At 50.1% G+C, this 25622-nt stretch overlaps 10 protein-coding genes across 10 annotated transcripts; 3 read left to right on the top strand and 7 right to left on the bottom strand.

Moving 5' to 3' along the window:
- Positions 1-9: 9 nt before the first annotated feature.
- On the top strand, positions 10-1553 carry nscB (metallo-beta-lactamase type thioesterase nscB). The gene is made up of 3 exons (XM_024828414.1): positions 10-533; positions 582-1069; positions 1111-1553. The coding sequence occupies exons 1-3, from the start codon at positions 324-326 to the stop codon at positions 1355-1357; spliced, it is 945 nt and encodes a 314-aa protein (XP_024677755.1). The 5' UTR covers positions 10-323; the 3' UTR covers positions 1358-1553.
- Positions 1554-2904: 1351 nt separating this feature from the next.
- On the bottom strand, positions 2905-4915 carry P174DRAFT_445780 (uncharacterized protein). The gene is made up of 2 exons (XM_024828413.1): positions 4663-4915; positions 2905-4607 (listed from the first exon to the last, which is right to left on the bottom strand). The coding sequence occupies exons 1-2, from the start codon at positions 4885-4887 to the stop codon at positions 3342-3344; spliced, it is 1491 nt and encodes a 496-aa protein (XP_024677754.1). The 5' UTR covers positions 4888-4915; the 3' UTR covers positions 2905-3341.
- A 1279-nt stretch (positions 4916-6194) lies between these two features.
- On the bottom strand, positions 6195-7244 carry P174DRAFT_425095 (NAD(P)H-dependent flavin oxidoreductase; the record flags this gene model as incomplete). The annotated part of the gene is made up of 1 exon (XM_024825256.1): positions 6195-7244. One exon carries the CDS (start codon positions 7242-7244, stop codon positions 6195-6197), a length of 1050 nt encoding a protein of 349 aa, XP_024677753.1.
- A 299-nt stretch (positions 7245-7543) lies between these two features.
- Positions 7544-8404, bottom strand: P174DRAFT_435279 (uncharacterized protein; the record flags this gene model as incomplete). The annotated part of the gene is made up of 4 exons (XM_024825924.1): positions 7544-7685; positions 7758-7914; positions 7973-8153; positions 8402-8404. 4 exons carry the CDS (start codon positions 8402-8404, stop codon positions 7544-7546), a joined length of 483 nt encoding a protein of 160 aa, XP_024677752.1.
- Positions 8405-8966: 562 nt separating this feature from the next.
- P174DRAFT_435278 (tetratricopeptide repeat protein) lies at positions 8967-10708 on the top strand (the record flags this gene model as incomplete). Its single annotated transcript, XM_024825923.1, has 2 exons — positions 8967-9387; positions 9438-10708. 2 exons carry the CDS (start codon positions 8967-8969, stop codon positions 10706-10708), a joined length of 1692 nt encoding a protein of 563 aa, XP_024677751.1.
- A 1505-nt stretch (positions 10709-12213) lies between these two features.
- Positions 12214-14428, bottom strand: P174DRAFT_54183 (uncharacterized protein). Its single transcript, XM_024832379.1, has 2 exons — positions 13238-14428; positions 12214-13182 (listed from the first exon to the last, which is right to left on the bottom strand). Exons 1-2 carry the CDS (start codon positions 14219-14221, stop codon positions 12316-12318), a joined length of 1851 nt encoding a protein of 616 aa, XP_024677750.1. The 5' UTR covers positions 14222-14428; the 3' UTR covers positions 12214-12315.
- Positions 14429-15471, bottom strand: P174DRAFT_54182 (Zn(II)2Cys6 transcription factor domain-containing protein). Its single transcript, XM_024832378.1, has one exon. The coding sequence runs from the start codon at positions 15425-15427 to the stop codon at positions 14636-14638; it is 792 nt and encodes a 263-aa protein (XP_024677749.1). The 5' UTR covers positions 15428-15471; the 3' UTR covers positions 14429-14635.
- Positions 15472-16026: 555 nt separating this feature from the next.
- Positions 16027-18229, bottom strand: P174DRAFT_464313 (hexose transporter protein; the record flags this gene model as incomplete). Its single annotated transcript, XM_024830375.1, has 12 exons — positions 16027-16064; positions 16087-16253; positions 16315-16491; positions 16546-16732; positions 16816-16889; positions 16943-17193; positions 17252-17364; positions 17418-17570; positions 17627-17826; positions 17877-17925; positions 18038-18130; positions 18196-18229. The coding sequence occupies 12 exons, from the start codon at positions 18227-18229 to the stop codon at positions 16027-16029; spliced, it is 1536 nt and encodes a 511-aa protein (XP_024677748.1).
- A 2640-nt stretch (positions 18230-20869) lies between these two features.
- Positions 20870-21873, top strand: P174DRAFT_425089 (SDR family oxidoreductase; the record flags this gene model as incomplete). The annotated part of the gene is made up of 4 exons (XM_024825255.1): positions 20870-20911; positions 20968-21236; positions 21301-21617; positions 21683-21873. The coding sequence occupies 4 exons, from the start codon at positions 20870-20872 to the stop codon at positions 21871-21873; spliced, it is 819 nt and encodes a 272-aa protein (XP_024677747.1).
- Positions 21874-23487: 1614 nt separating this feature from the next.
- Positions 23488-25366, bottom strand: P174DRAFT_379073 (carboxylesterase family protein; the record flags this gene model as incomplete). Its single annotated transcript, XM_024822883.1, has 5 exons — positions 23488-24113; positions 24202-24770; positions 24828-24918; positions 24966-25155; positions 25202-25366. 5 exons carry the CDS (start codon positions 25364-25366, stop codon positions 23488-23490), a joined length of 1641 nt encoding a protein of 546 aa, XP_024677746.1.
- Positions 25367-25622: the final 256 nt, after the last annotated feature.

The raw sequence follows: 25622 nt of genomic DNA, 5'->3' as shown, positions 1-25622 counted from the left end.
TACTACAAACTCATCTCGATAGCATACCAGGCTCTTTCTGCATGACCAACCTGGCTGTACCGCATTTTCTTCCACAATGCTGCCTAGATTCAGGGCGTATTGCTTATGTTCGTCTCAATCTCCATCACAAGGGTAGCCTGCTACAAAGCAAGCCTCGGATTTTGGCGTCTCGGCATCTCTGATATCGGATTTTAGCATTCAACATGGAGCAACAGCCCGGATTAAAACACAACAAAACCTTTCTGCCAGCTCCCTACCCTAAGATAATCTGTATTCGCTGAGTGAGAAATATAGAGTCCTGTATACTCTGCGGACGCAATACAATGGGCCTCCGCATGCCATTCAACCAGGCCTTCTGGGAGGATTACCTCTCCGGGCAGGATGCTACTCTCCCTTCTCTCCCCGATACCTCAACCCTCAGCAGCAGAGTAATCCGCATCCTCGGCGGGAATCCAGGTGCCATGCACCTACAAGGAACCAACACCTATCTAGTCGGAACAGGGCCGTCTCGCATCCTGATCGATACCGGGCAGGTAGGTACCAACTCCCTATCCAACCCCCTATGAAGCTAACACCGGCAGGGTCTCCCCATCTGGCTCAGCCGCATCACTAAGCTCCTGCGCTCGAACAACATCTCCATCTCACATATTCTCCTCACCCACTGGCACGGCGACCACACAGGCGGCGTCCCGGATTTAATCTCCTACAACCCCACCCTCGCCGAACGCGTCTACAAAAACCTCCCTGATCCAGGTCAAAAGTCTATTGACGATGGACAGATCTTCGCTGTGGAGGGGGCGACCGTCCGCGCAGTCTTCACGCCCGGCCACTCGGTCGACCACATGTGCTTCTTGCTTGAGGAAGAGAACGCCCTGTTCACGGGGGATAATGTGCTGGGGCACGGGTTCAGCGTGGCCCCGGATCTGGGACGGTATATGGAGAGTCTGGAGCTGATGGCGGGCTTGGGCTGTGTGCTTGGGTACCCTGCGCATGGGGCTGTTATTGGTGACCTTCCTAGCAAGCTGGAGGAATATATCCGGCATAAGGAGATGCGTGTGCGAGGGATTCTGTCAGTATTGGTGAAGGAGAGGGAGAAGGCGGAGGGGACAGAGGGACGGAAGGCAGGAGGAAAGGGGGTATGACACTGCACGAAATTGTGAGGGCAATGTTTGGGGCGGTGCCGGACGAGGTGATTGACCAGGCTTTGGCGCCGTTTTTGCTGCAGGCTTTGTGGAAGCTGACAGAAGACCGGAAGGTGGGATTCGAGCCAGGGGATCCCGTCAAGAGAAAATGGTTCGCCGTTGCCCGTCGAACGACCAGACCACCTAGGCAGTACGGGTCGGTTGCACGTCAATAATCCTGCTCGGGTTATGCGGATGTTTATCGTCTGCGCACGCCCGAAGACGGAAGCCCATGCTTAATCTCCCCTCGCGCAATCTTCTCAGTTAGCGATCCTGCACTCCTGTCTGCGCCTGAACCTTCAAGACGGTCAGTATCTGGCAGCGCTGTTCATTCTGTATATACATCAGTTGAGAATTACAAATGGAGTTATGATAGGTTTCCTTTGAGCATGCCTTCTGTTCCTCCAAACAATGCCTTTTTCCTTGTATGTTCAAAGTTTAGATAATGGCGTGTGCTCCCCGTGCCACAACGAGTGAGCTTTTGTTATTGTATTGATTCATTTCATTGTTCAATTTTATAGGCACAATGTGTATGTCCAGCTGTCTCATTCCGCTATATAAACTCTGGATTGATTCTCGCAATGACTAGCCAGCATTATATCCCTAGTCCTCTTCAATACCCTCTGTTGCATCCACGATCAAATAAATCAGCCCCAGTCCAAACGATCTTCAATATAAAAATGATTCAGCAACGACAACAAATCCGATCCGGCTACGCCATCTTCCGCCTTTCTAATCCAGTAATTGCTCCCTCATGAGATCCTCCAGCAATGTCTCGAAACGTCGAAGTGTGCCGTCGGATTCGCCTTGAAACTTGACTACTTCCAGAAGTGACACAATGAGTAGGTAGGCAATCTTGCGCTCGAAGTGTTTGCAGACAATGACTCTGATGAAGGAATTATGGAGACTCGCGATAGACCACCCATATCCAGACTGCAGGCAAATTTTAAGCCTTAGGGCGGGTTTACATCCCTGGCAGTTAACTGGACTTAAAAGAGTAAATATTCTAAGGAAAATGTTGATCTCTATCTCTTTAGGATTAGTTGGATGTATGGATCCCTAAAAGATGCAGTTCTCTTTCATGGAATGCATTTACTCACTGGCCTTTACCGCTAGCCCACTACAATAAGCTACTAATGAGCATTCAGCACTACACAGATGATTGCTGAGGTGCAAGCTAAGATGGCTGTCATACGTTCAGAGAGTGCACGTATCATACTAGATATTTTCTTGCCGGCAAAGAGAACGACTCCATAAGATATCCAGCTGATGGTAGGAGACCCTCATCAGCCAATAAGTGATTAGCACCTAAGCTAGAACTGGATATAACGGTCTAGCCCAACCCAACGCTCCCACCAAGTTTGTAGCAGAATTAGGGTGCTTAAAGTCTCTCCCCAGTGGACTAATTCTAGCTACCATGGGAAGCGGGAGAGTTCCGGATAGGTTCAAGGCGTTACGCCAGGAGCGAAATGGGAGTTGACCTAAAACCTAACTCATATCAAAATTCCAACCCGATATCTCTCATTCGACTGGACGTCAACCCTAAACCAACTCCACATTGACCCTGATACAACTCAACATCCAGTCGTCCATGGCTCTGGAGTAGGGTCGCAATTCTTTCTGAGAGTGGCTTCTTATTAGGGAAAAAGAGGACAATATTAATACACTGTTTTAGATTTCATGGGATACTGCTTTTTTGCTTAAAATCTTCTGGGAATGCATGCGAATTAATAATAAGTCCGTAGTCGTATGTATATAAAAAAAACTATGAAGCTGAGTATTCTTACAACTAGTCCTCCGCCCGGATTCAATCAGCCAAAGGAGGGAGGCATCATATCAGGTGAACAAGGAGCAGCAGCTGATGCTGGAAGAGCAGGTCCAGCCACTGCTAGCATCCCAAGAGCCAATTCGCATATCATAAACTGAGGATTTCTGTACAGTGTGGCGGTACTCCAGACGTAATTTGAGGCGAGCGCATGCATGGCGATCCTGGGCGAGAGCATGGCAAATAAGTATGAGGAGCATACGCGGCTAATACCGAGTTAGAGAACGCGACTTGGTCCTCAGTCCATCTATGCATTACGCATAGATCACATAGCATGCGCACAGCCGAGCTACTTCTCAGCTCGGATGCGTGAAAGGATCTCCGCCAATCCACGATCACTGGGTCTTTCTTGCGCCTAGCGCATTCAGTTCCTGTTCGATGCCAGTCCAGGCACTCGTCCTCAAGGTGCAAGATAGCCACCAGTTCCCACTTGCATCCTTGCCAATGATTGGCCCCACGTTTCGCAAAGCAAGGCCACCCGAATGATGGGTAGGAATCACGCACGATGGCCTGCCCAGCGGATGCACACGGTCATGGAGCGGAATGCCCGGGGCAAGAACCGCAGACGAGAAATCCACTTCAAAGAACCGACCTCGGTGCCAGTTACTACAGCAGACGAGAAGGGAGGTCGGTTCACCGAACACCGGCGGATGTTTCTCAGAAGTGGATTTGTGAAACGCAAAGAACGCTTCGATCTGGGGCAGAGTGCGTTGTTGGACGAGCGAGCGGCGGATGTGCGAGGCCATGAAGCTGACTGGTTCGCGAAGAATCTGCTGGGTGCGAAGAAATGTGATAGATGGAAGGGCAGCGTTAGTGATAAAGGCTGTGTTTGTGGATGATGATTCCTGGAGGGCGGTCGACCGGATGTCGAACACGTTCAAGAGGGTCACCAAACGGCGGGGCGAGGGATTCAGGGCCTTAATCAAGGCCTTGAGCCACCATGCTAAAAGTACGTCACTTTCACTAAGGAAGGGAGCAGGCCCTTCCTTGTTTTGCTCGGCTAGCTCGTGCAATGCCTGTTCCCGCATCTCGTCGAGATATCGTCCTGGGATGCAGATTACACGTTCATTCTGGCCGCGGTGCCAGATCAGCTCGAAGAGGTAGCTGGCAATGAAACCTAAGAGGCGGACCCCGGTTAGCAGAAAGGAGCTGTTCACGTAGGTGTTGGCCGGGGTTCTGCCGATGAAGCGCGTCGCCGGATCTTCGCTGACCTGCTGAAAGGTCGGGATCTGGTCTTCTCGTCCATTCATGACAGCAGTCAACGCCTGGAGAAAACTTGAAAGACCCATAGCGTCCATCAGAGTGTGCATGAAAGTTACGGTCAGCAAGGTCGCATCGTCGAACGAGACCACATCAATGGCGAGTTGCGGTCGATCTGAATAGAGCCAGTCCTCGATCCTCGTGGGGCAATCCGCGGACAGACATACAGATGCGAGATCTGCGGGGTCGCCAAGCAGTGATGGCTGGCCAGTTGCTTGGGGAAAACTAGCAGCTAAAGGATGCTTGTTGATGCCCATAGGGTGCTTAACAACCGTGTAGTTAAAGCCAGGCCGTTTTGTATCATATTGCGCTGGTATGTGGTATTCCAATTTGCCATCATCCTAAGGTGTGTGAGTTGCCGCCAAACGTAGTATGTGAGTGATTTTGAATCCATACCTTCTTGCGAAGTCGCGCTCCTAGTGTCCGCCAGCCATCCAACTCCAAGAGACGCTCCAACGATTGGCGTACGACCTCTGGGTCAAGGACATCGTCGAATCGGTAAGTAACATGCAGGCAACATGCGCGCATGCGATGTTGGTCATCCCATGCCGGGATCGGTAGTACTGTGTCCGTGGGGTTCCGTAGCGGCGGGGGCGCGGCTTTTTTCCCGAAAAAGCCCATTTTCGCACGAATTAGACCAGAGCTTTCCTGTACAGCGTTGTCGCTTGATCAGTGCAGGTGGCAGAGATGATATCTATACTGGAAGACGTCCAAAACCCGGCCGTGAGCTCAAAGTCGGGCTCAAAAGCCGAGCCCGCAAAACCCGAGGATGAACCCAGTTAGGAGTAATGCTACGACAACTCAACCAAGCAAACTGGCATCTTCATCCCTGCTTAATGGCCTTATAAGACTCTGTTAATGGGCCTGTAGTGGCTCTATCACTATTTATCATAAAGACTAGTTAACCTATTCATTGCCTGCTTTAAAAAATTATTTAAAAACTACTTGTATTAGATTAGTAGTGTGATTACCTACACAGGGTCTAGTGAGAGGGATTCTAGTATATAGATAGTAGTTAGTAATAAGAGAGGCTGGCTAATCACTAGGCTAAATTGTTAGTTTTAGCTATAGAAGTAAGAGGACTGCTAGCATACAGGCCGTAATAGGGTAGAAGATAGAGATATGTATTATTATAATACTGATGCACCTCTAGTATAGGATTCTATACCCTAGTAGGTACTAATTTTAGTACAGACAATTATATAGGAATAGAACTAGTGAGTAATTAATCAGGCTAGCTAAATAACCTAGATATCTGGTATAAGAAGTAGTATAGCCTAGGTGGGGAGTAGTATGTCTAGTAAAACCTGCTAGGTAAGCTAATCCTAATATATGTATCCTAGTTTTACAGCTATACCAGTAGATTAGGACTCTATAATTTGTATAGTCTAATAGAGCGTGTAGAGGTGAATAGAATAATATCTTAATTATTAATACTAGATAGTGGGGGTGGATGTCCAGGGGCAGGGCTCCAGGTCGAAGACCAACTCCAAGTCTCCCTCTCCGGCCGTCAAGGCAGAGGGCAATATACATTCCAGACTATTATCAATCATTGAAGGACTAGGCCAGTGCAGCCGCAATTCAAATGAGGATTAAAGGACTGAGACGAATGAGATAAGTGTGGGTCCCCATCGTTGTCGTTGTTGAGCCTGACAAACAGTGTGCTTGTGACTATCTTCGTTATGGGTGTGGTCACTGTTGAATCACGTTTTTGGGATTGTTTGTATCAATGGTCGAAGCATTAACATGCCTGGTGGCTCCGGGGTTCGAAATATACTTTCATGAAGAGCTGGTAAAATTTAGCCCGGAATACTGATAGTAAGCTGACCAAATATGACCAACATCAGAAACAGCATGCAACTAGTGCAGCGGCGGTGTATTCCATACACCTTAGCAGATGAGCATAGTCTGAACCTGTGTCATGCTTTTTAAACATGTGCATCGAGGGAAGTGCCATTCTCCAGCCTCCTAGCTGCCTCCAGTCGTACCTGGTTGACAATGGATGCCGCATCCTCGATCTTCTTCATCAATCCCACGCCTGTGCCAGCCCACACACTTCCTGAATCCTTGATATCAAGCTCCTCCTGCCCTTTCCTCAAACGCAAGTAAAACCGCCTCACGTCTTCTTGCATGGGAATTCCCGCAGCCACATCATCATAGCTTGCATTCCTCAAACATCGTCCGTCATACAACTCCGGCCACGGACTCGGACCCGAAATCCCGTCAAATACTCTCGACCGCACGGTTGACACTCCCCCGTCGACGGCATTTATGATTGCCTCCCGGTACTCATGAGGCAGGCTCGTCTCCTCCGCAGCCAGAAATCGCGTGCCCATCACCACTCCCGCCGCCCCAAGCATGATAGCCGCCGCCACACCGCGTCCCTCGACGATACCGCCGGCCGCAATCAATGGGATCCGGCTCATCCTATGCTCACAAAGCACATCAGACACCTCTGGGAGGAGCGATATAATACTCGCCCCACTTGCGTGGCCGTGTCCGCCCGCAACGTTTCCCTGTAGAATCAGAGCATCGGGTTGACAGGTTCTGGCCGTATCGAGCGCAGCGGCAACGCTTCCGACCTGCACCCAGATCTTTGTATCTGGGGAGACTCTACGAGTCACTTTTGTCCATTCTTGGAACTCTCTCGACGTTCCAAAGCAAAGCCAAACGACAGCTGGTTTGTATGCAGCAAAGAGGGAAAGCCAGTGCGAGACAGGAGAACCAAACACAATTACTCCCGCTCCGGTTGGAAAGGTCCCGCTGGAGACGGCCAAATCACATAATTGCCGTTTTGCGTTCTCGAGCTCCCTGCTTAGCATTTTCTTGTCGTCCAGAAAGCCAATGTGCCCCAGTCCTCCAGCTCGGGTGACGGCAACGGCTAGCTTGCTGGTCGCTGCACCGCTCATGGGCGCATTAATAATCAGCGGGGTCTGTGCCCATGGAAGGTATTGTTTGATTTGTTGGATGTGTGTCATTGTGGCCATTCGTAGGATCAGAACGGGGTCTTTCTGTACCGTAGCATGTGCGAACTAAATACGTAAAACACCTGCAATTCCAGAGCATTCAAAAGGCTGTTTATAATGCTTTTTACACGAGACGTGCATAATTTGCCGGTTTACTTCAGTGGCAATAAGTAATCTTGGGACCAACTCTAGGCCTAGACTACACCAGACAGAATGTCCTAAAAGTGTTGGCGTCAATGGTATTATCGGCCACTCGACTGAGCAACTCACTAGGGTATGACTGGGTCACCGGGATCAAAGGCCGAACATAATCAATGCCGGTTGCCGAGAATACGGCCTTTGGGTTCGGCGTCCGGTACAGTAATGGACACAGGTCGATCTTCATACTGAGGCACAATGGACGGGGGAAGGAATGGGAAATATGGATGGATGAAGATGTAGGAAGCGTTGATTCTAGGCCATTGTCAGTCGCGCATCATGCAAGATGGGCATAAGTGGACCTGAAAGAGACCCCCGTGAACTTACAAATCCTGATCACAACGGTATGCTCGCAGTGTCACTGTAGGCGTTTCAACAGGAGATGGAGCTGTGCCCATGGCGGCTCCATGATTGATGATGATATCGCGTTCTTGTAAACCACCAAGTGATGAGTTAATTCCAATGATGTTCTGTAAAACTGGACCTACGATGAACAGTAAGCTGAGAGAATTGATGATACCCTCTGGAAGAACTTCGCTTACTGTTGATATCAGTGGTCTCAGAGGAAAGAGGAGAGAGATAGGCTTCATTATCGATGCTATGTACGTATGGGGGAACGACGGGGGCTTGTTTGCAGCCAGAGACTTTCAGCTGCTCTGATTCCTCTTCGGGTTCCACCGCGCCGACTGGGGGGTAATGACATTCCCGTCGGCCGTTAAGACACTGGGAAGGGATCAATCAGCAAGGGATAGGAAACGATAGGAGGGCACAAGGCAGGTTGAAGCCCACATTCCCACACGGGCTCTGCCCATCACACCGAGTCTTGGATGCGCGGCTTTCAGACGTCAGCAGTCGGCCTCGGATTTAACTCTTCTATACTAAGGAAAGAGATTTTGCAGTGACAAGCAACCAGCAAAGGCCCAGGCCAAATTTATGCAAAGCTGATGATTAGGATAGGATATAGTACCCACCATCTTCACGTGCGACTGAGCTGGCCTTGGGTAGCCGACATACTATTGCTCTACAATCTGTGGTTTCTTTGTGAGAAATTGGGCTTCTTAATCGCTCGAAACCATCTGATGACTAAGATTATGCCTCGAAAGGACAAATCTTCAATTGATTCTGGATCTCATGTGTCTCCGAGTGTGACTGATGACGTATTAGTCATCACCCGCTACGATCGGCGTTTGATGGCCTTAGGCCACGGCACGTATATGAAGGACTCTGGAGAGAAAGATGATCAAAAAGGCCGAAAAAAGTGAATATTGGACAGTGATCAATATCAGACCATAGAGGTCAGGCTAGTTGACCCACTGGTACCATAGATCCGATGCTATCGCTGTGTATGAGTATCAATGGATGAATGGACAGAAGCCCACAATCAAAGGCCGGTGTCTCGGTGTCATATGTTGTTCACGACCCCACTTCTTACATATATATCCATCTGCGTCTGTCACGAAGAGAACTTCGCTCACACCCATCACCTCTCCTTCTTCCTCGCTGGGTTTCTTACACTTGGTGTAGCCCCTTCCGACCATGACTCATGATTCAGACGTCATGCCATCCGTGCCGGCTAGTGACGAATACTACGATCTCGGCTCGTTCGGTCGGAAGATCACCACCTCCAGCCCCGACACTCAGACCTGGTTCAATCGGGGCCTCAGTTGGGTTTACGCCTTCAATCATGTGGAGGGTGCCTACTGCTTTGAACAAGCCATCGCCAACGATCCGTCGTGCGCCATAGCTTACTGGGGGCTGGCGTACGCAGTTGGTCCCAACTACAACAAGCCATGGGACCGTTTTGATAGGGAAGATTTGAAGAACTGCATGAAACGGGCATATGAGGCGTCGCGCAAGGCCAAAGAACATGCAAATAATGCGAATCCAATTGAGCAAGGGTTGATCGAAGCCATCCAATCCCGATTCCAGAGCGCCTCGCCCCCAATACTGCGGAGCAGTCGGCACTGAACCATGCGTATGCGACGGCCATGAAGCCTGTTTACCAAGCCTTTGGCGATGATCTGGATGTTGCCGCTCTCTACGCGGACGCGTTGATGAATCAGACTCCTTGGGCGCTCTGGGATCTGTTTACTGGCGAACCCAATCCCAAAGCAGCCACAATGGAGGTCAAGATGGTACTGGAACGCGCTCTGACTCAAAAAGGGTCTGATAAGCATCCAGGGCTGCTGCACCTCTACATCCACTATATTGAAATGTCGCCGAATCCTGAGTTAGGTATCAATGTCGCCGACCAGCTGCGTGACTTGATGCCTGATGCAGGCCACATCCACCACATGCCAACTCATCTCGACATTCTGATCGGGGATTGGCGGCGCTCGATTGCGTCCAATTACAAGGCTACTCTAGCCGATGACAAGTATGTGCGCCGCGCAGGTCCATACAACTTCTACACGTTCTATCGACTTCACGACTACCATTCCCTCATCTACGCCGCTATGCTTTCCGGCAAACTGAATACGGCCCTGGATGCAGTCGATCGAATGGAGGCTTCAGTCCCTGAAGATGTGCTACAAATCGAGTCCCCGCCCATGGCTGATTGGTTAGAGAACTTCATGTCCATTCGCTTACATGTCATGGTGCGCTTTGGAATGTGGGAGGCGCTGAAACAAATGGAATTACCAAAAGACTCCGAACTATACAGAGTCACGACGGCAACTACACATTACGCCAAGGGAGTTGCCTATGCGGCTACTGGGGATGTAGATGGAGCCCTAGAGCAGCGGGAGCTCTTTCAGCAGACTTGTGCACGTGTCCCAGAGACCCGCCGCGTCTATAATAGCAAGTGTACGCAGACCTTGGCCGTGGCCGCGGCCATGCTGGATGGAGAAATCGAGTATCGCCGTCAAAACTGCGACAAGGCCTTTGAGCATCTGCGCGAATCCATCGAACTGGATGACAAGCTCCCGTATAGTGAACCATGGTCGTGGATGCAGCCCAGTCGACATGCCTACGCGGCCCTTCTCCTGGAACAGGGCCATATCGAGGAAGCGGCCAAAGTATACCGCGCTGACCTTGGACTCGATGACACGCTGATTCGGCCCCGCCGCCACCCGAACAACGTTTGGTCGCTCCAGGGGTATCATGAGTGCTTGACGCGGTTGGGAAGAAGGGAGGAAGCGGCTGTCATCGAACCTGCCGTGAAGCTGGCGCTCGCTGTAGCAGACATTCCCATCAAATCCTCGTGCTTTTGCCGATTGGATACGTCTCAAGCGCCGCGTGTCATTAAGTCTTGTAGTTCCAATGGGAATTGCCACTAAATGGAATGTCAGTATATGCTACAGCAGAAAATGGAGAATTGGTTGATTTCCTTGTCAAGTTTCCTTTTAGAAAGCGTGTCGCGATCTCTTCTAATCTATGGTTGGACTCAACAGTCATTCATTGATCGTTCATCGGACGAGGTGTAAATATAACAAACCCTTCAGGGAGCCGCTGGGATCAGTGCTGCCGTGGGGCGTTAACCGATGGTGCCTCGTACTAATCACGATACTATCCAGTATTCACCAATTGTAGCCTGACTCAATCCAGTCAAAGTGTATGGCGAGACACCTCGTTAGAGAGAGTTTCAGGCGGAATAGGGACGCCTTTATGTACTCGACTATACTGCTTTTCTAGTGTTGTCACCGCTTCTCAACCTTTGTACTGACTTTTCTCCAGTCGTCGGACGTTTTATACCTAAACTCCCAGTTCTTCAACCGCTTTTCAAATTGACTTTTGCTACTCGCTATTAGCAACCACGTCAAATACCATAGATTGGAATGTTAACTCACGTCGCGTGGAAATTGTGGTCATCCGCCATGATTTACATCATCTCTGCGAGGGGGTGTGTCTCCTACAGGGACCGAATAATCTCCTTGAAACGTTCCCATTCAGCTTCGAAGAATTTGGAATTTCTTGAGGTTGACATTATAAAAGCCAGCATGCATTTAGGTGTGGTGAGTAAGAGAGAAGGGGACAGTTTGTCGTACACACCCAGGAAAGGGTGCAAGGGCATAATAGGACCAACTTCAGTGAGCTTTCAAACCAGCCGACGAGTGCACGGCTTGGACTCTGCACGACGGTTGGACCTTTCCCTAACCCCCAGACCAGGCTGTGATTCATGATCCTTGCAAGGCGCAGCGCGTCCCACCAGTAGAGAGAAAGATTGCAAAAAGCAATAAGACTGTCCGGCAAATAGGCCAAATGTGCGTTCGTATCACAGCCTCGTCCAAACTTTTCCCGGGTACCATGCATATCCTGCGTGCAAGCCGACCTGAATCCCAGATGATAGCCCCTCCCCTCACAGACCTCTGTCCGTAAGCAATCTGCCCGGGGGCGCGATTCTATATTGGTCTAAGATGCATAGCATCTCGCAGTAATATCGGTCCTTGGCCTTGTTCCGGAATCTAGAATCCGGCTGGATTCCTTACAAAATCCAAGAGGTGAGGTCCTAATTACCTAAGAACTTATCCGGACTCAGACTGAACAATGTAACCCTATTCCGCGGCTCTCTATTTAAATAGCCTTGACGCCGTACGTATTAAATTTGCGGCCTGTTTGATGTAGTACAATCGTCGCTGATCAGTATAGCACCAGGCGATAAGACGTCATTTATCTCGCAGTACCCTCTGCTTGCACTACAAGATATCGTATTTATTTTATATATTGCCTTGGTAAAATATTAATACGCCGAAACTATAATCCCTGCCACTTGAAGCCTGGGGAGACATTGAACGGAGCTTCGGCGCACATGGTTTGTGCATCCCTTCCTATCTTGACGTGCCATTGCCCAGGCTCGGCTTGCCATGTCGAAGTCAGTTCATCCCAGTGGGAGATTGCGACTGCTCTAATCATCAGCGAGTAACAAGGCCATCAAGTCTCAGTCCACTTACATTTGTCCATCTCCACGGTGACCGTCTCGGCCTGCCTGACCGGGTACAAGTACAGCGGTCTTGGCGAACGCTTGCAGAGTGACATCAGGATGCGTGAGGGAAGTCATTGTTGGTGGAGGTGGGCTAGTGTAGAAGTGAACAGAATGAGCACCAGGGACCGTGCCAATGTTGGTCACCCTGGCAGAAACAGAGATGTGCCATGAGTCAGGAGAGAATGATGCGGACGGTGAAACGGCGAGGTCGGAATACTCAAAGGTAGTATATGATAGGCCGTGACCGAAGGGATACATGGGTTCGATGCCGGGGGCGTTGAAGGGACGGTAGCCGACCCAGGCACTTTCCTCGTAGTAGGTCTTGGTTCGTGCCGACTTAAAGTTGAGGCTTGCAGCAATGTCGAGCTCTCGTTTCGGCAAGGTGATGGGCAATCGTCCGGAAGGGTTGACCGTTCCGTATACGATATCAGCGATGGCATTTCCAGCCTCGTTCCCGCCGTACCAGGGCCACAGGACGGTGTCGACATGTTCCAGCCATGGCATGGATACGGCGGAACCTGTCTGCAAGATGACGACCTTTTTGGTGTTTGGTGCTTCGGTCGCGACGCGACGGATGAGGTCGTTCATACGGAGAGGGAGAGCTAAGTTTGGTCGGTCATAGCTCTCCGACTCCCAATCCTGGTCTAACCCAACCACCAAGAAGGCGATGTCAGACTCTTTGGCGAGCTCTACGGCCTCATCTATCGTTCGGTCCTCATTGATAGCGGGGAAGGAGCCAAGTTTCATGCCGATGAGCTGTAATGGCTGGCCGTCCTGACCTGGAGCTAGTGGCGGTTTTCTGGAGTCGTGCAAGAGACGGAATTTGTAGACCTGATTGAACGTGAGTGACTGGTATGATAGACGGGGGGAACGATTCATTACAGACCTTGCCTTTAGTAACCGAGAACGTAATAACAGTACCATTGCCTCCGTTTCCAAAGAATGATGAGGACCGCTTCTGCTCTTTCGATAAATCGGCCAATAGTCTCTCGTCGATATAAACCCAAGTTTGACCAGTGACGCTGATCTCGAATTGCCAGTCACCGGTAATTGGTGCGGTGAACAAAGCTCGGATCTCGGTGAAGTAGTCATCGCCAAGGTCCGGGTGGCTAAAGTCAGCGAGCATGATGTCTGAGTTGGTCCAGACCTCAGAGACGGCTGGCTGGCTGGCCTGTTTGCCGTCGACAATAGCGTAGTGAAGCATATCAAAGCCGCGGGTGCTACCATCCATGCTGGTAAATTCCTCACCAAAGACGGGTAGAAATTTGGAGCCCTTGCAGCCAAGGGTGTATCGTAAATCCACTTCGTCAGGTCTGTGGTCAACTAATCCCTGCCATGGTGTGACACACCAGGCTGGTCGAAGCCTCGCACTGCCGCCGCCTGTAATGACAGCATTCTTGGCGTTGGGACCAATGACTGCTACTTTGCCACGGCGGATAGGGAGCACGGACGATTCGTTCTTCAGCATTACGATAGCCTCGTTCCCGATACGCCGTATCAGCGCCGCATCTGTTGCCTGGTCTTCCGTTCGCGTCCATTCTACCGAGTCATCGCGGCCGTAAACAGTGTCAGGGTTGAGCACGACAAGCTTTTGGACGCATTTCAAGATGGCTATCACCCGCTCGTCGATTGTCGCCGGCGCGATCTTATGAGCATTAATCAACTGCCGGACCAGCGGCAGTTGGCGCCATCGGGGCTTCCCGGGCATCTCCAAATCAAGCCCAGCGTTAATCGCCTCGGCAACAGAATATGTCCCCATCCAGTCGGACATGACGAGTCCGTCAAACTCCCACTCGGTTCGGAGAAGACCTCTCAACAGCCAGTCATGCTCGGAGCAATGGGTGCCGTTGAGCTTGTTGTACGAGGTCATGTACGACCAAGGCTTGGCCAGAGCTTGAGCGATGTGAAACGGCCGAAGATAAATCCGAGGTGCGCACAGGCGAGGTCTGCGAGGGCTGCGAGGGCGCTACCGGCAATGGGTGGCAGGTTTGACCTGGTGAATTGCTTCTCCCGGTAAGCGGTATAGTAACGACCCGCAATGGCCAGGATTGCGGTGAAGAGGAATGGCGATGATGATCGGGTATGCTCGGAATGTCTGTCCATGTCCTTGCATGGCTCAAGTAGCGGAAATAATGGGTGACATTTCTGGAAGAACCTGGGTTATCTCTCGATGAGTCCGCTGTGGCCTGATGGATCGAATCGAGCAACCCAGAACCTACAAGGAGAAGAGCGCTCTTGCCACCCGCTTATCGACAATTCCCCCGAAACTGGTTCGCTCTGTAAGTCAACCTTGGCTTCGTAGTGTGTCATGCCGAGAGCGAATTGAGCATTCGAATCTCCGCCGGAAATGGTCTTTGCTGGCTCCCCTGACCACACAGTTGGGTGGGCCATTAACGGGGGAACGGAGCTGAATTGTTCTGCAGGGCGGCCCAGCGTGAATCGAGTCCCTCTGAGTCTCCAGGGTGGAACGGCGAGGTGCACATACGTTCCAGTGTCGCACTTGTCCCTTGGCTTTGAGTGGGCCGAGCCATATTGGACTGCGCAGGGGAAACGATGAATCTGGAGGCCCCGCGGTTTGTGTGATCTGAGGAGAAGGGCCGTTGACTTCATGCACATTAATTGCCCGCCCAGATGCAGTGTCACGGTGAAAGGAATCTGCGAAATTAGCTGATGTGACTGAGACAGTTTGTCCTGCATGTGGAAAAGGTGACTGCGGGGGCGCTGCTTGTTGTGGATGGTTCAGATCGCTCTGACTGGACAGCAATTCCATGACAGTCTTCTCGATTTGCAAGAGTCGCTGGTTTGTAATGGAGATACTCTGCTGCCAATCCAATCCTCGATCGCCAAAGTCGCAGTCGATCTCAGCTCGGCGACAGGCGCTGCAAGGGTGGCCACCCGTACATCGAAGCTTTTTGAATCGACATCGCTGACAGGCATATGTGGCGCGCTGCGTTCGCTGTTTCTGATACTGCCTCTTGTTGACAGCCGCCGTCGAGTTGCGACGATCTACACGATCAAGACCGTTGTGGCCCCGCGAGGATGAACCTGCAGAGGCTGCTCGTGGACTTGGCGTCATGATGTTGTGCGGTTGCGTTGAGAGATCTTTGCAGTCAACTTATGGTTGGGTTTTAATACCTGATAACCTAATCAAATGAGACGATCGAACTTTACGGACTAATAACACTGGTAGTTTATTGGCTATTGTTAGTAATCAACCCCCGCTAAAATCAGCCGAATTTGCGGGGAAACTGGTTGATTATGTAAATTCCAAGGCATAGGTTAACTTAGTTAACTATTCCAACATGCTGGAGGCTGCAGCAATACAGAGTACCTACCTCCTATCTGCCTACCTCTCTAATGTATAGGCAAGAACCCCTAGACCTGTAGTGGCTACTGGCTACTAACTATGAGACCTTGGTGAAATTATTTCTTCCTGTTTTCTTCGTCGTTCTCGTGAGACTATGATATGTGTGAATTATGAGAGAGATATAAAGTACCCTAAATTAGATAACATCATCAGTAACACAGTGAGATACTTTACAGTGCTTTTGGAAGAATAATACATTGTGAATGTAGATTCAACCAAGTGACAGTTCGCCGTCGTTTCCTTAATGGTGGATGAGTATGATATGGTACCCTTACCTAACCATGACCACATCCTTGTTCACCACCCTCTTAAATCCTGTCCTTGACTTCGATGACAGAGTAGGATTCTTTGCTTCTCGTTGGCGGGACTGATAGTGCCATGCTCAGCATCATCACCTGTCTTATCCAGGGCAGCGCCCTTCATGTTGTAGTCGAAAACCCTTGCTGCATCTTCAGCTGAGAGACGTTTAGTCTCGGGGAACATGAAGAAGATGAAACAAAAGGAGAAGACCAAAATGGCAATATAAACCGCATAACTAAGCATACCATAGTCAGTGCATGGGCAGTAAGCAACTAGAGATGGTCTGGGCCACTCACTATCGCCATGAGATGGCTCTGAGCGCAATTGGATTGGCGAATTGGTTGAATGCGGTGGCCAAAGTAGCGGTACTTGTGAACAGCGCCATTCCTTTGGACCGGATTGTAAAGGGTAGAATCTCAACAGTATATGCTATTGGAAGAGGAGTAAACGCCATGTCATAAAACCCGAAATAGCTGCATTGAAACGGTCAGCGAGTTCTTCACTCTTGGACTCCAAGGACAGCTCACATAAATAGGAAAGGGATCACAGCAATACCCAGTGAGGGCTGTTTGGTGTTGGCGAAGCCGGCAGATAAACCCATAACAACAATGTAGGAGCATAACATCCCCGCAACTGATGTCAGGAACAGCGGTCGACGTCCAGCCTTGTCACAGTACACCGCAGCGCTGCCAGCGAGGATTAGATTCCAAAGGGCTGTAGGGTAGTCAGCCATTTGAACCCAGCCTGTGCTTTTGATCTTTGAGCCTGCAGGGAAAAAAGGAACCGTCGAGCCTTACCAAGTCCAGAGTTTATCAAGGTGATTTGGACCGCCGAGGTGATGCCAACCGATTTGAGAATTGGCGATAGAAAACTACAGCAGCATCAGCTAAACTGTCCGTGCACGCGGTGAAGTATTCAACTTACTAGGAGATGATACCATTACCCATCCAGTTCAGAGAGCATGCCAAAGCTACAACCACGGCCAGACGTCTCCTGTTTCCACGGGTCCGCAGGAAGTCTAAGAAACTTGCTTCCCGCTGGACGATCTCACGTTCGATAGCGGTGAGCATTTCCTTCATCTCAAGTTGGACGAGGGCGTCCTCCTTGTCACCGTTGGCATGCAAACTGGCGAGAACACCGACGGCCTCCTCCTCGCGACCATTCTTTATGAGCCACTGCACGATCCTGTGAGTGGAGGGGGATTTCAACTTTGTCTTTGGAGGGTAAACTCACCCGTGGGGATTCAGGGCAAAGCACGGTCACGATGATAACAGCAACTGGACCGATTACCTGGAGAATCGAAGGGAATCGCCAACCCCAGTCACCGGGGACATACAGGCCAACAACTAGCATCGTGGGTTAGCTCAGAACGTGGTTTAGGTAGGTTTGAGTGAGGCACAAGTCATGATAGCGGCGAAGAAGGTTCCGATGTATGCGAATGTTTGGTAGCAGGAGCCAAGGATAGGTCGAAGCCGAGGATGGGAAATTTCTTGGATCAATACAGGAGCCGCAACCTTCACCATACCCACACCTGCTCCAATAATAGCACGACCTGAACACACTCGTCAACCGGGAGACCAATACCACGAGGGGAAGAGAAGAAAATACCACCGCACCACATGCCGATAAAGCTGGCAAATGTATTGACAAGGCAGCCGATGGTAATGATGATATTTGCAATGATGGTACACCATCGACGGCCCATTTTGGTGGAAATGAAGTCACCAATGAATGCAGTAAAGATCGAGGGTATAAAGAAAGAGGCAGCATAAATACCCAGCAGAGAGCCAGTAGGGCTCTTGAAGTATCTGGCAAAGTCAAACTCGAGGCCGCAACGAATCAGCAAAGGTGAACATACTTTTGCCATGAAGGCATTGCCTGGAACCCAGTGAGAAGGCTTGCTTGGTCTAATGACAGATCGATCAGTTCAGTACTTGGCGATCGTCTAAGTAATCCCGCCATTACTAACATCCCTGCAATAATTATCAGCGTCAACTTTCAAAAAGCAGACGAGATGACTTACATTTGTGGCAATTACAAGGCAAAGACCAAGACCCAGGGCTACATTGCGACGCAAGCCCGCATCTTTGTACCAGATGGGGTGGGCATTATCTGGAGCGAAGAGTCAATAATCAATATTGCCCGCCGCTGTGGCCACTCGCTCATGCAGCACTCACTTGCCACATCAGTCCATTTAACGTTGGGAGACATGCTGAGAGGATGACTATTGTCGACAATTGAAACGACTGGAAACCCCCAAACGTCCTGCATCTTGGGGATTTATCAATCGCCATTTCTCGCCGGAAGGTCTGTGTATTCAATCCGAAGTGTCAATCTGGGGAAGCTTGCGGGGAGACAACCTCGTAATTTCGGGGAAATGCCGAACCCGCCTTATACTCGTATCCTTCAAGCATAGTGACATGCGGCATTCTCGGGGAACATACCGAAAAGAACTCTCTCCTCTGTCGGCTGCCCGGATGTTCCCCGTGCAATGCTGAGGATGCCAAGACAGCCAACCTTTACAATAAGAAAGTGTTTACCACCAATCCACTCCGCCCAAAAGGTGTCTAGACGACCATTTATAGCATAGTGAAAATGATAGGCATATTCTCGTTAACAGAAATCTGGACATGTCCACTTAAATTCGATAGCCAAAGCAGTTGATAGCTCGTTGTCGCTTTGATGGGACACTGCGGTCCCCCAAATCCGCAGGGCCACAAAGCAGAATCACCAATAATAATCATAGAACGTGCCAGGGGAGATCAGGCTAAGTCAAAGACCATTTTCTGTGGGATGCGAACAATAAATGATTGTCATCTGAAGTTTCGTCATTGATGCCAGCACCTGCAGACAAGCCATCGAACATTGCAGGTGGAACTGTGTCTCTGTACACTTACACACCACCCAAGCAGAGCTAGCTAGCTTTTCATCCAATATTAGAACAGTTGTCTACCTAGTGGACGCCATGAGAAAAGTGCGCCGACATCTTCAAATATTCAACCATCGCAAACAGAACTCACTTTCTATGGGTTGACCACGACGACTTGCCCGGGGTCCTATAGAGGAGAGAATCGAGTAGCATGACTGGATTCATAACAGGTGGCAGCAGCATATGACCAATAGTGCACTGGACAGAATGTGATAATACTAGATTCAACTGGTAAACCAGCCCCCAGGTGATAGACTGTTTAATGGATCTTAGCGACTGTCAACAGAGCATGGATATATAAAGCTTGTGAATATATGCAGATGTTTGCTTCTCCCTTGAGGATCGGCATTCTTCCATCTCACAAAGCCACAAACAACTCTGGGAGACAAGTACCAAAGGGGTTTTACTCACTTCCGCTTCCGTTTGCAGGCTGCCGGAGCCGTTTGCAAATAAACAACAGGGCCATGACCGCTATCATGCTCAAGTATCAACAGGTCAGTCGAAGCTAACGCCGCCCCTGTTTCTTTTTCTGTGCCGCTACATTCATAAAAGCTCCGTAGACCAAGTATGTCGTATCAAGCCAGACATCTTGTCCTCGCGAGCCGTTTAAATCCCTTCCGGATCAGAGGAGAGCTTTCTTATGCTCTCCAAGTCATAGACCCAACTCCAACACATGGTCACGGTCGTTCATCTTCCACCCAGGTCGCACCTGATCCTCCTCGGCCTGAGAGGCCGCGCCGACTCTGAGATACGTCTTCTGTCATCTAGTGTCAGTGAGCTCTTCCTGTAAAGATAGCCGTCTTGCAACCACTCACAACTGCGCATTTCAAGATATTGTGCTTCGTCATGATAGGAACCACTCGACGCAAAACTGGTTAGTGAACCAATGCATAATGCTTCCTCAGACACACCATCCTTGCGGTGGTATTCCACTGTATCCTAGATAGCGCGGCCTGTTGTTGTCTTCGGAGGACCTGTGGTTACACTGTGCAGGGCCAACCTGACTGACAGTGATTTGAAAGGCAAGTCTTCCTTCTCACCTCACTTTAGTAGTACATGGCGACCTAGCAGGGTACGTAAGTAGAGGATAATAGCGGGTAGGAGTGGGGAAAAGAATATATAGGGAAAGGCCCTTCTCCAAAGGGGGCAGAAGGCAGGCAATGGCATACGCGCGTCCTCGTAGCTGGCTGAGATTCAGCTGACATATTCTTTGGGATAATATCATGCAATTGGCATGATGCCGCGCTACAAAACGTCCAAGTCCGAGAACCCCCCCGCTGTTCGGTGGGCATGTTCATGCTCATGTTCATGTTCATGTTCATTGTTTCATTGGTTTATCAGATTCAGCACGCAGGTCTACTACTACTACAAATAGCTTCCTTGCTCCCTTGCTTACAAATCGTTCTAATTTAGTGGCGGCGGTCCGACCCAGTTGGGACCACACCCCTGGGACCCACAAAAACAGACATCCCCACGCCCATTCTTTTTCGATGTACCATAGGATCTTGGTACTGTTTATCTGACTGGTGGAGGATTGATTCAATCGATTGTTGGCCAAGTCTGCCCAAGGCCATTCTACTCTACCGTATGGGTAACATATGCTGCATGTCTTATATCAAAGGAGATTGGAGGCAAGCCCCTAATGATGCATATATGTACAAGCCTGCACGGTGAGATAAGCACACCGGGCTTAATAATAAATAAAGGCTTCCATCCAGTGGTGTCGCCGCTTTTCCATCCCGTTCTATTATTAATCAAGCAGTATTTATAAGCACCTGGCATATGATAGATAACTATGGCCGTTGTTTGAGCTTCTTCTTTCTATCAAAACAAACGAACTATAACATCTACCGCAACCTTATTGTATCCTACACACACACACAGAGTTCATCCAACTTAGAATTATTACCCATCCAATCAACATGTCTGTTTATGTTATCACTGGAGTGTCCAAGGGGATTGGGGTGAGTCTTCCTTCCTACCGTGTGATGCACTGTCTTTACCTAATGCAGCAGCCTAGTTCGAGTTCCTCAGGCAGATCTCGGAAGACCAGAAAAACCTGGTCATCGGTCTGGTCCGTGACAAAGCTGCCACTGAGAAGAAGATAGCGGCAGAGCTGGGTGACCGTCAAAATGTCCACATCCTCCATGGAGACCTCACCAAGTATGCCACACTGAAGCAGGCCGCTGCCGACACGGCCGAGATCGTTGGCGAGCGTGGAATTGACTACCTTGTGGCCAACGCAGCGTTGGTGTCCTCCTTGGACGCCTATGGACCCATCGGTGCATTGTAGGTCTACTTCCCTCTGGCTACTGTCCGGAGCGGTCTGTCGTTAACACTATATGTTCAACAGGTGCGACAAGGTCGAGGAGGTCGAGGCCGTTTCATCGCAGCTATGGCAGACTAATGTTGTCGGTAATATCCACCTCTTCCACCTCTTCGTCCCCCTTATCTTGAAGGGCAGTATCAAGAAGGTCATTACCATTTCCACCGGTGTGGCCGACCTCGACTTGACCAACGATTGCGAGATTGAGGTTGGTGCTCTATACGCTGCCTCCAAGGCCGCCATGAACATCATTGTTGCCAAGTTCAACGCGCAATACAAGAAAGACGGTGTGCTCTTCATGAGTATCAGCCCAGGTCTGGTGGAGGTGGGCCACTTCGCGGATGGTACGTATTCATTTCTGCCTGCAAGATTACAACATCTGGACATTTGGATTAATGCATACCCACAGCCACTCCAGAAGAGATCCAAGGCTTGATGGGATTGATGGGCAAGCTCGCAACATATGCGCCTCATTTCAAGGGCCCAATCACTCCGGAAGAATCCGTCCGACATGTCAGATCGACCTGGGAAAAGGCAAGCATCGAGGGCGGATTTGGTGGTGCATTCGTCTCGCATTTTGGAAACAAACAGTGGGTGTAATCTCGCGGCCCCGCTATATTAATTAATCAATACACCCGATTCTAGATGTCCATTGACACGTGTAGCCTGAGATCCGCATGGCAGCTGCCAGCTTAGTGCCATGCAGTGTTTCTGTACGCCATGAGTCTATCCCCTGAGAGCGTCTCTCCTGGTCATGAAATTATGGATATGATATTCAGAACAGGAGAAACTGAATAGCCGGCGGCCCGTGGCGACGAGTATATAGTGTACCTTTTCCTTATTCCAGGCGGATTTCGTCGACGCTGCGGTCGCTCAGCGACCTCCCTTAAAAGCCTTGGCGAGCGCGGGATAGCTACGGGTGTTGATGGCTTGATGCTAGCTTCAGGGCCAAAACTATCGATGACACAGCGGTTGTTGATCTGCCACCAGTCCGCTGACTCGGTGAAGATGATAGCATAGTCGCCGCTGTGCAGCCGCCGCACTGCCGTAGCATCCGCTCGTTGGGTAGTTTGTCGGATCGCTTGGACGGTCTCAGCGCAGGCTCGCTTGCTGGCCTTTAGTAGTGCGCTAGGGCACTTAACAATGACCTCCTGGGCATGCCGTTTGGGGATGATACGCGGTGCTGGCGCTGCGGATGCGCCGCTACCTGTTGGGTTTTGGGCAGCGACTTAGGACCAGGTTTCTCTTTGTTGTCTGTTGAGGTGGTTTTGCGGCGTGGATGACTTTGGCAATCAGTTCCTTGATGGCTGCGGGATAGTTTCGTCGAGTAGCAACTTCGCAGTGTCACCACGTTCATGGAAATCGGCGCGTGCAAAGTGCAGGGCTTGTTCAAGCCCTTCCCCGTCAGCTAGCATACGTACGAATTGTTTTCCAGCCTCGGTTTGTTCAATGAAACGGGTGCTGCGTTTCCGGATCGCCTACGTTGCTTGGTGGTCTCACCTCTCTGGTCGCGTTTCATTCAGAGGACTGGAGCTGTCTGATAACGTCAACCGTCCTCCTGGCATGTGCCAGTCTTGCGCTGTCGATGCGACATTGCTGCTACGGTACAACGATGACCAAGCTTTTATTATAGTATGACATTGACAAAGATAAATAATCACCAAAGGTAAATGTCCATTAAGAACAACGGCCTGTCTAGTCATCACATTCAAACAAAAGAGCTGTGGCCACTCTTCTTCCCAGTTACCCATGAGTGATCAATTGATCCCACATGACTTATCACAGCCCCAAGGAACAGTAGCCATATAGCCAAGATTACATTGACAACGTCATGACGGATATGGTCACAAGTTACGTCCCGTCAGTGGGAGGAGTCTCCAGCGCAGCTGCTTTCTCAGTACAATAATCTCCTGCAGAAACACCTCTGCAATTGCTGCAATGGACTGCCTGACGATGAGGTGCATTGACAAAGGCATGTCTGACCAAATAAGCCCTTGCTCTATGCTACGAGTTCGTGTGCTTAGAGAGAGATCCATTAACTAGTCCCTAGTGTGGCTTAATCTGATATTGTCCGCAAAGCCTTGCGAGGAAGAGAAATAGTAGGAACCCCAGGCAGTACTTAGGAAGCCGATCGGATCAGCCAAGAGTGCCTGATACTAAAAGAAGAGAAAAATAACTGACAGCGTGGAAGAGCCAAGTCTCCTTCAGGACAACTCAGCGGTTCAACTCGACGGCCTCCACGAGCGCCTCGTTCCAAGCATCGCAGACGCTTTTCGGCATCTGGTTATCTCGTATAATGTCAAATCCCCAGTTGCTCATATTGAACACATTTCCTGGCATATCCTCTTCCAGCCCGGTAACCTCGGGCCAGTATTCAAGCTCATGCTTCTTGCTGTGGGGCGTATTTGGATTTCCCGTCCGTGCATGGTTAGTTATATACCGTTGGAATTGCCCAAATAGTGGTTCTATACTGCCCTGGAGCTTCGTGTTATACCATGTCGCGGGTATATCGCTTGCATGCTTCCCATTTATCATGCCATCGAGGAAACTGAACTGAAACGCCCACGCGGGGCTCGGGTAGGCCTTCAGAACAGCCCGTAAGTTGCAAGTGTAGAGAATGTCGTTGTATAATGCAGACAGCATTTCCTTCTGAGTTGAGTTGGCGTAGAGTGATTCAAAGAGGCTGGCTATTGTCTTAGTTTGCTCGGTAGCGTTCGGTGGTAAGTTATTAGAAATAAAAGCCTCCACCTGGCCCTCCGGGATAGGGTCGGGGAGGCCAAGGCTTGCTTCGTCTATGACATGGCTAACGATTACTGACTCTATTTTTTTCCAGGTATTTCCTGAGGCTATGGTTAGTTCCTTTCCGTAGCTTGTCTGTAGCTTGATTGTTTTTGTTTATTTTGAAGGGGTTCAAGGCATTTAACTTACCTCTGGCGTACTCGAACAGAGCAGGATTCCGGATATATTTGCCATCTGGCACGGGCGCACCGAGATACACCTCCTCATTTGCCCTGGTTAGAATAGTGCTATTTGCTAAGCGCAAGCAGCGGAGTGCATCCTCCCCTTCAGTTGGGCATTGTGCAGCCGCTGCAAAGTCTCTGAATAGCTTGTGATTCACTTGGGGGTTTGCGTTGACTGCAAAGGAAGGACTCTGGAGTAGCGCCCTCCGGAATAAGGGATCAAGCTTCCCACCTTCTGCAATCAAATGATACATCAGAGACCCACCACCAGCAGACTCACCCCAGGCAGAGACACTGTCAGGATCGCCTCCAAGTAGATGAATGTATGCTTGTACCCAAGCAAGGGCAGCTCGCTGATCATGCAGACCAGCGTTGAAGACTCCTTGGGTGCGCAGAGGCTCTCCGGCAAGGAAGCCAAAAGCTCCCAGGCGATAATTAATAGTTACAACAATCAGATTGTTATCTGCTTGCTGGATAAGGCTTGTGCCATCGTAGTATCCTGTCCCTATTGCCTGGTCTTTGGAGCCGCTAACGTACCTACAGAAAAACCCGAGTTTAAACAAGTCGAATATGGAGGTAGATCGAGCGACTTACGCTCCACCATGAATCCAAACAACCACTGGAATCAGTCTCTGGCGTTTTCTTACCACTTTCCCGGGCACGTAAACGTCGAGAAAGAGACAGTCTGAGAGTGTGAGTTGACTTGTACCCAATCGGGGACCAAAATCCTACCCTCGGCTGAATTCTTGGTGAGATTTTTGACGCCTGGCATAAAAAACTGGTCTGGAATTGGAGCAGGAATGCAGTTATGACCGTACGAACCGTCTTGGATGCCAGGAATGAATTCGGGGGTTGCTGGTTTGGACCAGCGTAGTTCACCAAGTGGAGGAGCAGCGTAGCGGATGTTGCGGAACACATAAACCTGAACTATTAGCGTCCGAGGACAGCAAGCTTGTCGAAAGGCTTACATCTGCTTCGGCATTGTATTGATGGGCCCGCCATGTCCCGTATGGAAGCTTCAGCAGGGGGAGTTTATGGCTCCGTTCGAGGGTGCTGCCAATGTTCGCAGAAGAAGCAAGCTCTGACACAATGGCCAGTACAATGATAGTAAGAAATGAGCAGGAGATCCACATTTTCAACAGCTTTGGTGAGGATAGTCGATTTGAGAGTCACCGAGAAGCACATGTTTTCGAGCTTTATATAGGGCAAGAGCCCGGTATGACAAGAAAGCTACTACCTAGTGTTCACAAATTTGCCAGACAATACGGGACGGATCCGGGACCCATACTACCTAGTACTCTTTATGTTCGGTTCGCATTCATCGTCGACCTGATTCGTCAACTAAACGAGGCTGCCCCCCTAGCCTGTCATTGATCAGCCCGGCGAGGA

The sequence above is a fragment of the Aspergillus novofumigatus genome (assembly GCF_002847465.1).
Source record: "Aspergillus novofumigatus IBT 16806 chromosome Unknown P174scaffold_10, whole genome shotgun sequence".
Classification (NCBI taxonomy): Eukaryota; Fungi; Ascomycota; class Eurotiomycetes; order Eurotiales; family Aspergillaceae; genus Aspergillus; species Aspergillus novofumigatus.
This window is presented reverse-complemented; position numbering and strand designations above follow the sequence as displayed.